This window comes from Cricetulus griseus (assembly GCF_003668045.3).
Source record: "Cricetulus griseus strain 17A/GY chromosome 1 unlocalized genomic scaffold, alternate assembly CriGri-PICRH-1.0 chr1_0, whole genome shotgun sequence".
In the NCBI taxonomy this organism is placed as follows: Eukaryota; Metazoa; Chordata; class Mammalia; order Rodentia; family Cricetidae; genus Cricetulus; species Cricetulus griseus.
The window spans coordinates 67,263,621-67,275,730 of NW_023276806.1; the positions used below are offsets into that span (position 1 = coordinate 67,263,621).

At 44.5% G+C, this 12,110-nt stretch overlaps 1 protein-coding gene across 4 annotated transcripts in view; it reads left to right on the plus strand.

Annotated features, from left to right (window-relative positions):
• The window catches only part of Kirrel1 (kirre like nephrin family adhesion molecule 1), a 91,764-nt gene that overhangs the window by 28,355 nt on the left and 51,299 nt on the right, over positions 1–12,110 (plus strand). For 2 of the 4 annotated variants that reach the window (XM_027393014.2, XM_027393016.2), the window contains exon 2: positions 5,703–5,848. The exons of 1 other annotated variant lie outside the window; for it this stretch is intronic. In XM_027393014.2, the coding sequence (XP_027248815.1) occupies positions 5,716–5,848 (133 nt within the window). In that variant the 5' untranslated portion in view covers positions 5,703–5,715. The remainder of the gene's footprint in view (positions 1–5,702; positions 5,849–12,110) is intronic. One more of the 4 variants, XM_027393015.2, reaches the window with a different exon arrangement.

Below are 12,110 nucleotides of genomic sequence, written 5' to 3' on the forward strand. Positions count from 1 at the left end.
GAGCTCAAGGTTAAGTAAGTTTTTAAGACCAACATCATTCATAGTAAATACAGCAAAGAGATTGCATACATAGAAAGACACTTTAGGGCAGAGGACAGGAGGCATAATAATGAGAATGTTTTGCCCACCAGACAGGGCTATCAATTGTCCCTTCTTTGACTAGCAGACAGTTTGGCAGGATACAGAGAGCAGAGCAGAAGAATCATGAGACTTGGTTGCCTTCTCCCATCGGCAATAGGTACTCCCTGTGGACTGTATTAGTTACTCTTCCATTGCTATGACAAAACACCATGACCGTGGCTACTTATGAAAGAACGGGTTTAAATGGGCTTCCAGAAAGTAAGAGTCTGTGATGGTGGAGTGAAGGCAAAGAGACAGGTAGCTGGAGCAGCAGCTGAGAGCTCACATCTTCATCCATAAGTAGGAGGCAGAGGGGGAACACTGGGAATGGCTTGAGTATTTTGAAACCTCAAAGCCCACCCCCAGTGACGCACCTCCTCTAATAAGGCCACACCTCCTAATCCTGCCCAAACAGTTCCACCGGTTAGGGAGCAATTATTCAGATATATGAGTCATTTTCTTTCAAACCACCACATGGACTGAGTAAAGTATACAACCGCTCTGTTACTCAGGGTCTTACATGCAGATAAAGATGGAATTAAATAATTCCTTAGGTAACTTCCATATTTAGGATAAGATCAATTGAAAGCCTTCTGGAAAGGAGTGCAATTTCAGAAAGTGGAAAAGAGATGCTCGAGTTATACTTCTAGGAAAGATACCCCTTCCTTTAACACCACCTCAGGGAAAAAGAGCTTGGAAGTAAAAGGAGGGAGAGAATAGAGACAAGGGCCTGGAACCCGCATTGTGAATAAGTGATGTTAGAGCCCCTGAGGGTGACTGTGGCAAGGTCTTCGGCTCCAGCTATAGAAACCCATATGTGAAAGCAGGGCAGCGGTGGCCCAGCACTCACAAGGCAGAGGCAGAGGCAGGTGGATTTCTGTGAGTTGAGGCCAGCCTGGTCTACAAAGGGAATTTCAGGACAGCTGAGAGCTGTTACACAGAGAAACCCTGCCCCCCCAAACAAAAACAAAAGAAAAAAGAAAGAAAAAGAAAAGAAAACCATACATGAGAGTGGAAGTTTCTAGAGGAGAAGTGACGAAGGAGGCAGGTGGGGAGAAAGGTCAGATGCTCTCCTTACGGCAAGCTCCCTCCCTTCAGCTCCCCTGGCCTCAGCATTCAAACTGGAGGTAGTAGCACTAAGCTCAGAAGTTGGAATGTCTTGCCCTAATAGGAAGAAGCCATCCCAACAAGGTCCTCCTTTTAGACTTTCTTAACAAAGATGTGGCAGCCTAGGTGTGGCTGGCAGGCACCTGTCACCAAGCTGACCTCTAATGACTACACAAAGCCTGTGGCACTGCCTCCGTGTGGAAACAGCATCCTTGAGGGTTCCTCCTTAGCCCTGACACCACAAACTTTAAATTGTCACTGGGCTTCCTGTTCAGTGCTAGCAAGTGGCACTTAGGCTACACTAATGCTAGCCTTGCCCTCCTGGGGCTTTTCCAAGCTCTCTCACCAAGACAGAACTGTGTACAAACACCTCTCTTTAGTGAGGTGGAAACATGGAAGAAAGTGGGTAAGAGCAGGAAAGGAGGAAACAGTAAGAAAGGGGAAATGGAAAAGAGAATGACACCAATGAAGGGTAGTTAGGTGGGACTGAGAAAGGGGGCATCGAACAAGCTTGCAGAAGCAAGGAAATGAATCAGAGCTTGCTTGGGCTGCAGCAGGAGAAAGAACAGCAGGCAGGGTCTGTGGTTAACAGTGATGGCAAGGTGCACAAGGGTCCTTACCATGACTCCCAGAACTCTCTGGAAGCAGACTCGCACTTACCCTGTCTACTATGACAGAACGGTATACTAATTTGCTTGGAACTTGGGGTCCTAACATTCTCTCAGGTGAATAAAGAGGCCAGAAGCCATGTGAGAAGCAGGGGAGAGAAAATGGCTGCAATCAGGGCTCTGTGATGGTCCTCTTCTCAGTGTCTGTACTGATGCTATGCATACAACCCCTAGCAAGACAACACAAGTATTCCTTCCCCCGTTCTGAGCTCTCTGGCTGATACCATTGAGGTCCATGGTCTGTAGCTGCTGTTCCATGAGGGATTTATAATCCAATACAAGTTTGCCAGAGATGGAAGACAGCATGCTTTGAGAGATGTGAAGTGGGCAGACCATGAGTTTTCAACTTAGATCAACTTGATTATAGTCATCTGCTGGGGCTTGAGTAAATTTCTGCATGTTGTTTACCTCATGCACTAACTGTGCCTTGGTACCTTAGTAAGCCATGTTAATGCACTCACCTTCATAGTGATTTTAGAAGATTTTTTTAAATTAGCCCCATTATTTTACACAAGTAGTATCTAACACACACAGAGAGAGAAGTTAAGCCCCTCATCTAAAATCACAGATAGGATGTGACAGAAACAGTGGGTTTAAAATCATACTGGCTGGTGGTTTGTTTGTTTGTTTGTTTGTTTCTCAGAATATATACAGTTGTTGGGGAGCAGGACTAGCTGGAACCTTGGTGCATAGTGGGTCCTCTCAGAGCAAGGTGGTAGATGCTGAATTAGCATGTGGGTAGCATGACTAGAAAGCTCTGAGCAGCAGAAATCAGGTCTTATTAGAATGTCTGGAGGAGGCTTCACCTTCAGGGTAAGTTAATAAATAGGATTCCAGTCTGTAGGATGGGGCTGTGGAAGCCCCAGGGAGTAGTCTAGAAACTTCAGAAAAGACCAGCACTCAATCTCCCCTATACACTCTCAGGAGAGCTAATGCTATTTCTGTTACTCCTATCCTACCTATCTATTCCCTAGTCCCCAAGGTGGGGCCTTCTCACGTCTGCCACCAGGCTTATAACATTCCAGATGGACTGTTCTGTTTGCTCCACCACTGACCCCTGACCTTCACCTCCTATAAAACCAGCTTATAAATCTTACCCTAGCCAAGCTGTGACTTGGTTGGCCTTGTCTGCCCACTCAAGGTCTCGTGGTCCCCTGGGTCCTCAGAGTGAACTGCATGGTAATTTGCTCTAACTAGTCTGTTATTTAAGCCGCCCTAATGCTGGGTGGCAGTTGCAGTATGGAGCTGTGTGAAATGCAGGAGATGAGTTGACGCCAATTCAATGGAATTTAGAACTTAAGCTAATTCCTTTTGTCTTTAGTTGTTCCCAAAGCTGGGCGCAGCAAGCTTTAGGACTCTCTCTAGGGTATTTGTTGATGCACCAGGCTTTATGTAAGGCACGGTGACCATGCTGAGCAAAGCAATTTCTGATGCTGGGGATACAAAGCCCAGGAGGCATTTTCCTGTTGGAAGTTTAGGGACTACAGCATCTTAGGGGTTTGATCACTTATGATTTTTTTTTTAAATCTATTTTCCTCCTTTTTATTTTTGGCTGGATATCAAACCCAAGGGCTTGTGCATGCTAGGCAAGTACTGTAACAGTAATGTGTATACTTAGTGCCTGTTTCTTTTCTTTTTTTTTTTTCTTTAAAAAAAAGGTAATTGATACATAATGATTTTCCCTTCAGTAAGGAGTTTGCAGTTCTGTGTTTAATTTTTACTACAATTCCATGAGTAGATATGATCTCCAGTAGGTAAACTCATGACAGAGAGGCCAGTATTAGTGTGTGTTTTACTGTATGGCTCTGTGTGGTGAAACTTATCCTGCCCAGAAGCTTTGCTTCCATTCAAGTTAAAATAAATGATGTCTATCTTGGTGGTTATCACCGCAAGCCTTTGTGTGTGGACTTGTGAAGAGATATGTATGGCCCACCCTTGCCTGCCTTGGACATGAATTGGCTGTATAAGGCCGTAAGCAGCAGAATTAAAGGAAGAATATACTATATGTTCATGACTGTGCGAGCCAAGTTGCCTGGGTGTATCTCCATACTGCCAGACCACAGGACCACATTTTCTTTTTCTTTTTGAATATTTATCTATTTATTTAATGTATATGAGTGACCTGTTTTCCCTTATACCAGCAGAGGGCATCAGATCCCACTACAGATGGTTGTGAGCCACATGTGGTTTGCTGGGAATTGAACTCAGCACCTCTGGAAGTGCTCTTAACAACTGAGCCATTTCTCCAGCCCCACAGTACATTTTCAATAGCCATTCTAATTCTCTCTCCCTTTTTAAAAAACGGCTGCCACCATCCTCCCTAAGTGTGTACACACATAAATTCATATTTAAATGTGATATATATATATATATATATATATATATATATATGTAATTTTAAAAACAATTTTCTTTGGGCAGCCAGTGACAGTTGAGTGGGTCATAAGGCAAATACATAATTCCAGGATTCCTATGTTTAGATAATAATGGGGAAAGTTTGAACCCCAGCCCCCCCCACTGCCCGTAGCAATACAGTGAAATTTATTCTTCAATGTATTCCATTTTCATCTCTTAACACTGAGCTTTTAAGGTAGAATAAGCATCTATAATTAATGTAAAGAAGTATGAGATTGCAGCTCTGAAATCAGAAAGATAAGAATTTTAATCCTACCATCGAATATTCAGTCACATATCTGACACTGGCTGGCTTATCTGAGCTTGCTGAACCTCAGTTGCCTCATATGCAATTGGGAAAATTATCTCTACCACACAGGCTGCCCAGAGGATTGAGTGAGATGATATGTGTAAAATGTGTAACCTGAGGGTTAAAGTATTCTTGTGAAATTTTAATTTATATTGTCAGGAGCTAATGCACATGGGTACAAACAAACGTTTTAGAATGTAGAACGATGAGCTGTGAAAAAAGTTCCTTTTCAGGGTTGTCTTTTGGCCAATGTTTCTTACCCTTTATGTATATTGGACCTCAACAAATCCTTGTGTGTTGGGCAAAGCATGGTTTACGATTCTTCTTTTTCAGGCATAAAAGTTGAAGCCTGAGCAGGGTAAATAGGTCACCAGAGGTCATTCAGATGAACACTGAGATTGGGACCCACAGTAGAAAGTGTGGTCAGAGATGAGCCCTACATTGCTGAATCCTGTAGTGGGACCATAGACTCCTTTGACAACCCTTGGAGTGCAGTGCACCACTCCCTGCCCTCACTTTAGACTCTTAAGATGATTCTTAAGTTAATAGAATTTATAATTTTATAATGTTTTTAAATGTATTTTTTAAGTGATGTGTACTTGTGTATATCTAGGTGTAGATATGTTCATATGAGTGCAGGTGCTTGCATAGGTCAAAAGAAGGCATCAAATTTCCTGCAGCTAGAGTTATAGGCGGTTGTGAGTTTTCTGACATGAGTCCTAGGAACTGAGCTCAGGTTCTCTGTAAGAGCAGTATGTACTCTTAGCCTCTGGGCCATCTCTCTAGCCCTAGACCTCCCCCACCCCTCCCCGAGACAGGGTTTCTCTGTAGCTTTGGAGCCTGTCCTGGAACTCGTTTTGTAGACCAGGCTGGTCCTGAACTCACAGAGCTCGGCCTGCCTCTGCCTCCTGAGTGCTGGGATTAAAGGCATGTGCCACCAACACCCATCTAAGTTCCTTGTTTTTTGTTTGTTTTTGTTGTTTTGTTTTTGGTTGTAGAATCTTATTTAGATGATTTTACATTTTATGATGATTTTAGATGAGTTCTCTTATCACTAGAAGCTGAAGTTCACACTGTAATGCCTTCTTTGTATTCATCCCCAGCAGGGCTGTAGGAATGCCTCTGGAGAGCAATAGCACATGTCTAATGAGCTGCCAATCAAGTCTGCTACCTGAGAAGCCCAGGTTTCTGAATCAGAAGATGTGGGCTCCACACTTAGCCATTGCGTATCTTATCTCTGTGACTTTGGGTGAGTTCCTCCATTCCTCTCAATCTTTGCCTATGAGATAGTGTTGGTATTCTTTGCTCCCAGGGACTTGTGAACTAACATTTACAAAGCGTTCCGTTCCAAATTGTGTAGTCATAAACAAATCTATGATATTATTTCTCTCTGCGAAGCCTGCGGATGCTGAGGAATCCAGTAAGAAGTGGATTCATACTTGGAATCTTATCCTGCAGCTCAGAGAGTGCCTTGCTAGCTACATACCCTTCCCTGGATTAGGCTTCCAGAATCAAGGTCCCCAGCCTTGGGTGTGAGTGCTGACTCATGTATATTGACTATCCATTCCCCTAGCTGATCTCAGCCCCATTTGCTTCTTTCAGCCCAAAGGGAGCAATAATCCCATTATGAAGACATGTCTCATTAAGACATCTCTAAGATAGAGCCAGAAAACAACCCTGTAGACGCTAGGTTGTTGCCTGGGAAAGCTTCTGCTCCCTTCCCCCATTCATTAATGGATATGGGAGGTTTTATTCCCCCCAACAAAAGTGTTAATTAGACATTTCTCTGAACAGGGATATTACACAAATGAATTAAACTTAAATCAATCAGCAAGCCAGCTCTGTGCTTCAGGTCCCCCGAACGAGAAGGGAATTGAAGGCTGTAATGGTTAACAGGTGGTGGGATGTCTTCCCCAATGTAGGACGAGAAGGGCGAAGCCTCCTTCTGTTTCCAGCATCAGTTTTCAGGCAGATAACTTTATTCTTCCTTCTTTGCCTTCTTGCTTCATTCCCTTTATTCTAATCCCCTTTCCACCATACACATGCGTACACACAATTGGCCTTGACGCTTTGAGAGTTCAGATTCAATTTTCATAACTGAAATTGGTCTGGATTGACCAGTGGTACTTCCTGGGCACCTTATTGGGCCCAGGGTCGACATGTCAATCAAAAGCCACCAAATGCAGTCACATCCTACCATCCGTCACCTTTCCTTGTGAGCCACTAGTTTTCTCATCAGAAAATGGTGCATAGCTTGCAGGTGTGTGGCAGGGAGGGGTACCTGTACAATGAGTCTGAGTGGCTGAGTGACTTCTGGATCTCTGTGAACTTGTAATACTGGTCATCCCTTGTGCGTTGAGTCCAAAAACAGTGAATTATGAAGGAGATGGGCCCTGTGATGGCTCATCAGGTAAAGGCACGCCTAGCCAAGCCTGGTAACCTGGGTTTCCTCAAAAGTTGGCTTCTATTCACATGTACACATGTTTGCACACATGCACAATGAACAAGTAAATAAATGTAAAACATTAAAACTCTAAATTGAAAAATTCTTATAAATGTACAAATGGGCCAGGTGTGTTGGCATATACCCTGTAATCCTAACACTGTTGGCTGAGGTGGGAAGATTGCATGAGTTCAAGACCAGCCTGGCCTACATAAGCAAGACTTCCCCAACACACACATTATGAACACATCATATATATACACCACATATTTACCACATATGCCACATATAATATATGCCATACGCATATGCAAAACACATGAATATAAGATAGGACAAAACTTAAATTTTAGGAATTTGGTATGTAATTGGGGGAATAGGTCTGTTGAGAGCTGTGGAGAAGTTGGAATAAGGATTCTTGTTGCTCTAATAAGCTGGGGAGGGGGGAGCAATTAGGGGCAAGAGATGTGGAGGAACCATGATGAGATGGACCATCAGGATTGTGCCAGCCAAAGGGTATATGTGCCTCTATCTGTCAAAGAGAGAGTTTAAATAAATGCATGAAGCAGCACTTCTTTTTTTTTTTGGTAAAGATTTATTTATGTCATTAATTAATTTATATAAAGATTTTATTTATTTACTCACACACACACACACACACACATACACACACACACACACACACAAATTATGTATGAGTATGTGCATGTGTGACTGTAGGTTCTGGAGGATTCCAGAAGAGGGTGTTGGATCCCATGGAGCTGAAGACAGCTCTCTGACATGGGCACTAGGGACTGAACTGCAGTCCCCTGCAAGAGTAACAAGTACTTGTCCCCACTGAGTCATCTCTCTAGCCCCCACCTCCTTCTCTTTGAAGGGGCAGCCTGCAGTTCTGGGCCAGGCAGGAGCTATTGGGTGCTGTTATCTGCTGTGCCCACTCTTCCTTTCCTAGAAGCTCATTTCTGTTTCTTATTAACAGCCCATCAGGAAGCTGTTCAATCCTTCTCTCGAGCTCTGCCTCTGCAGTCTTTTCTCTTGTCAGCCCTTCACTACACACCATTGGGCTCTTGCTCAGAGACAGATGAAAATTTTCGTTATTCTTTTGTTTGTTTATTTTGGTCTTTATTGATGGAGATTGAAGCTAGGACCTCGTGCATCCTAGCCAAGTATTGCACTACTGAGCTGAAGTCTGGACTGCCTTAGTTTCCCACAGACTCACCATTCATACCTCCATTCTGCTTTTTTTAAAAAAAATATTTTATTCTATATGTGCTTGCATGTATATGTGTGCATGATGTCCCTGCCTGGTGTCCAAGGAGGTCAGAAGAGGGCACTGAAACCCTGGAACTGTAGTTACAGGCAGCCGTGAGCGGCCATTTGTGTGCTGGGAGTTGAACCCGGGTCCTCCCATCTAGACACTGAATTCTTCATTTTCCTGAAGTTTATAATTAGGTCATAAGCAGCACCTCCAACAGGAAAGTCGTTCTCTGGTATCTTAGATGTCCACCTTGCTCTTTCTCCGTGCGGTGGGATGTGACAGGAAGAGAATGTGCCGCAGAAATGTTGATTTCTCATCGCTGTAACAAAATGCCTATGACCATAAAACAGGAATTTTTGAGGATCCAGTCCTGCATTGGTTGGCTCTATTCTTTTGGGCTTGTGTCAAGGAGGACACAAGCACGTAGCAGGAGCACGTAGCAGAGGGAGCTCCTCATGTCATGGGACATGGGAAGCAAATACAGTAGAAGAGGAGAACCTACAGTCTCAGGTCCCCACTCAGTAACCCAACTTTCTTCCAATAGGTCCCATCTCCTCAAGGTGACACCCTTTCTCAATAGTCTTACAAACAAGGAAGCACGCTTTCAACACACGGGCCATTGGGGCCATTTCAGATTCATTCTATTGAGAGGCATCAAATGTGGGCTCTGCCTTATGGTCTCTGAACAACAGTGAGAACTCAGGGAATTCATTGAGCATCTCTGAGATTCAGCTGCCTAGGGCTGAGATTTCATGGCTCAAAATGAAAATGGATGTGGAAGTGATTTGTGAGTGCTTAGCTGTTCATCAATGTAAGCAATTATTATTTCTTGCTATTTCTGTTCTTTTGGTGTTGAAGGACTGGAGGTCTTTGTGGATGACCTATATACACCATAGGTAGGTAAAGCAGACATGCTTGTGGGTTTGAGCCTATCCAGAGATGCTAGAAAACATCCTACCACATATAAAGGAATTCTTTTTCTTTCATATAAAAAAATCAAAGCAGGCTGGAGAGATGGCTCAGTGGTTAAGAGCACTGGATGCTCTTCCACAGGATCCAGGTTCAATTCCCAGCACCCACGTAGTGTCTCACAGCCACCTTTAACTTCAGTTCCAGGGAATCCTATGTTTTCTTCTGGCCTCCACAGGCCAGGCATGGCTGCAGTGCACCAACATTAATGCAAGCGAAGCACTCACAAACATTTAAAAAGAGAGGAGGTTCAAGGCATGATGGGGAAAGAAAACCAATACTTAAGTTGCATGGTGTGTGTGTGTGTGTGTAGTATGTTTGTGCAGTATATATGTGTGTGTGGTGTATGTGAGTATACGTGATTGTATGTGGTGTACGTGAGTGTGTGTGTGGTGTTTGTATATGTGTGGTATGGTGTGGTATATGTGAGTGTGTGTGTGTATGTGTGCATGTGTGTGGTGTTTATGTGCATACTTTTATTTATTTATTTCTGCCTTTTTTAAACAAAATTGCTTTTGCCTTTACTCGACTTCCTGGGTTGTGTCTGGTTCTAGATCCTTAAAACCGTCACAGGAACTTGTAGCAGCTCTCTGCCTTTGTCAGCTGTCTAGGCTACTCTTGAGCACCCTCCTAATGAGTCAAATGCTTACCATTACCCAGTTTCTCTTCCTCTTTTAGAGGGAACCAGGTGAGAACAGTCCCCTTGGACTTAGCCTGAGGCCATGCACGTCAGACAGAAGGATGTCCAGATTATATGTGCTGCAGGGGTCACACCTGCACACAGCGTCACAGCAGAGTTCAGACAGTCCTGCCATGGACTGCATTTTCCCTCCACCCGTGGAGGGAAGGGGTTGGGACTGGAATAAGAACCTGCAGTACAATGGAACTGAAGGTGGGGGTGGGGTTAGTAGGGAGAAAGGAGAGAATTCAAGGGGAAGAGAACGGAGTTATGAGTCCCTTCTCTGTTCTCTGTAACAAAAGGTCCTGTGGACTATTCTACCTGTTGTTGAACCATTTACTAATTCACACAGAGGTCTGTTAATAGGAATTAGTGACCCTATTTTCTGGATGAGTGATAAGGTCTAGAGAAACGAGGGTATATCTGAAATCCAAACCTGGCCTTCTGGCTTGGCTCTTTTTACTATGATCTCTTAGGCTTTCATATAATCTTCATGATGCAGGAGCTAGACCATTGTGAGAACAATCAGGGTGGGTTCCTGGAGCCCTTCAGATAGACAGGGTCTACAAGGAGGGAAATAACAGGCTCCATGGAGGGAAATCCATGGGTTTGGGGACGGCGTGAGTTGTCTAGGATCAGGCACAGTTCCTAAGGAGGGTTTTGATGAACACATTAAAGCCCTACTGACAGAGACTGGCACAACCTTGGTCAACCTATGGAGTGGTGGTCTTTTGTTTTAAAGCAAGAAGGTGGCCTGGCAGAGGAGTAAGGTATCCCGATAGCTGAGCACATTCCTGTCTCCTGGCTTCAAAGCGGAAAGAGGAGTCAACTTGGGGTGGAGAACAAGCTGTGTAAAGAAGACTGTAGAAGAGGACACCAAATGGGAGTGAGGGCATCCAGCTCATGAGCTTTGTGGCTTTTACCTGGCTGAGGCTCTTGGGAGATCTGCCTTAAACTACAGTGGGACCTCTGCCAGGGTCTGATTTAGCTAGCACTTGGGGACCCCCTACATCTCTTGGCCTTGGGGCCTGTCTATCCCATGCACTGACACTCAGAGAGCAGCTGCTAGTATTGGGCTGGCCATAGCAGTCTTCTTGCATGCTGGGATTACAGGCATGAGTCATCATGCTCAGCTGGGGCCCTCCATTTTCGAAAGGGGTTAGCCACCTTGCCTTCTCCAGGCTTTGTAAACATGATGTGGATCTATGTCCATGAAATAGCAGAATACCTGCGATACGTTTACGCAGTAGGTGACCATAGTTTTCATTGTTGTCGGCCATCGTGTCTCATCTCTCCTTTTAAATGCTAGATGTAGCCCCCTTCCAGGGAAGGAAGCATTACCCTCCAGTTACTACTCAGTGCTCCCTGTCACATAGCTTCCCTTTGGGATTCTCAAGTAGCTGCTGGCTGGAGTGTTCTAGGCACCTGGTCTCTATCCCCAGATCTCTCCCCAGGGCCTAGAGTAGAGCCCAACTGCCACTTGAACCCTCTTCCTCAGCAGGAATCAATTCTACTCTGTCAGCTAGATTCAGAGCAGGACTGCCATGCCAGCCACCAGTAGTGAGTGGCTCTAGCTGAATTAGGGTGTGGTTCTGTGCCCACCAGCTTTCTCAGGAAGCTCTTTTCAGTCTTGCTGTCCATCTACATGGGTTCGGGGAGGAAAAATCCTAGGTCATGTGGAAAGAACATTAAGTAGATGGGCCCTTGGCTATGAGTACCAAGAAGAACTTTTGTTTTGTTCACTAGTTCAGAATCTAAACCACGACACGTAGTAGGTTCTTAATGCATATTCTCTAAGATGAATGGAGAGTCAGTATTCCACTGTCCATAAAGAACTGCTTTTTAATAGCAGAACTGTCAGCAAAAAGAAAGTGTTGCTTCATGAAGGAGTAAGCCCTGCACTGCAGCCTGGTTCAGGAGGCACCTGCAGGCCACATGCTGGACATGCTGGGTGGTGACAAGGTGACCTCCACCATCCCTTCTAATGCTGAAGCATCATCTCCCCTCCCAAACTCAGGCTGCCTGGCCTTGCATTATAAATGCTTGGGCTTTGCTGACAATGCCTGGATCTAGATTGTCTGCGAGAGTGCAAAATGGAAACGCTTGGAAATCCTTTTACCTTTAGTGACCCTACAGCATTGTTCTCATTTAGTTTTCTGTAT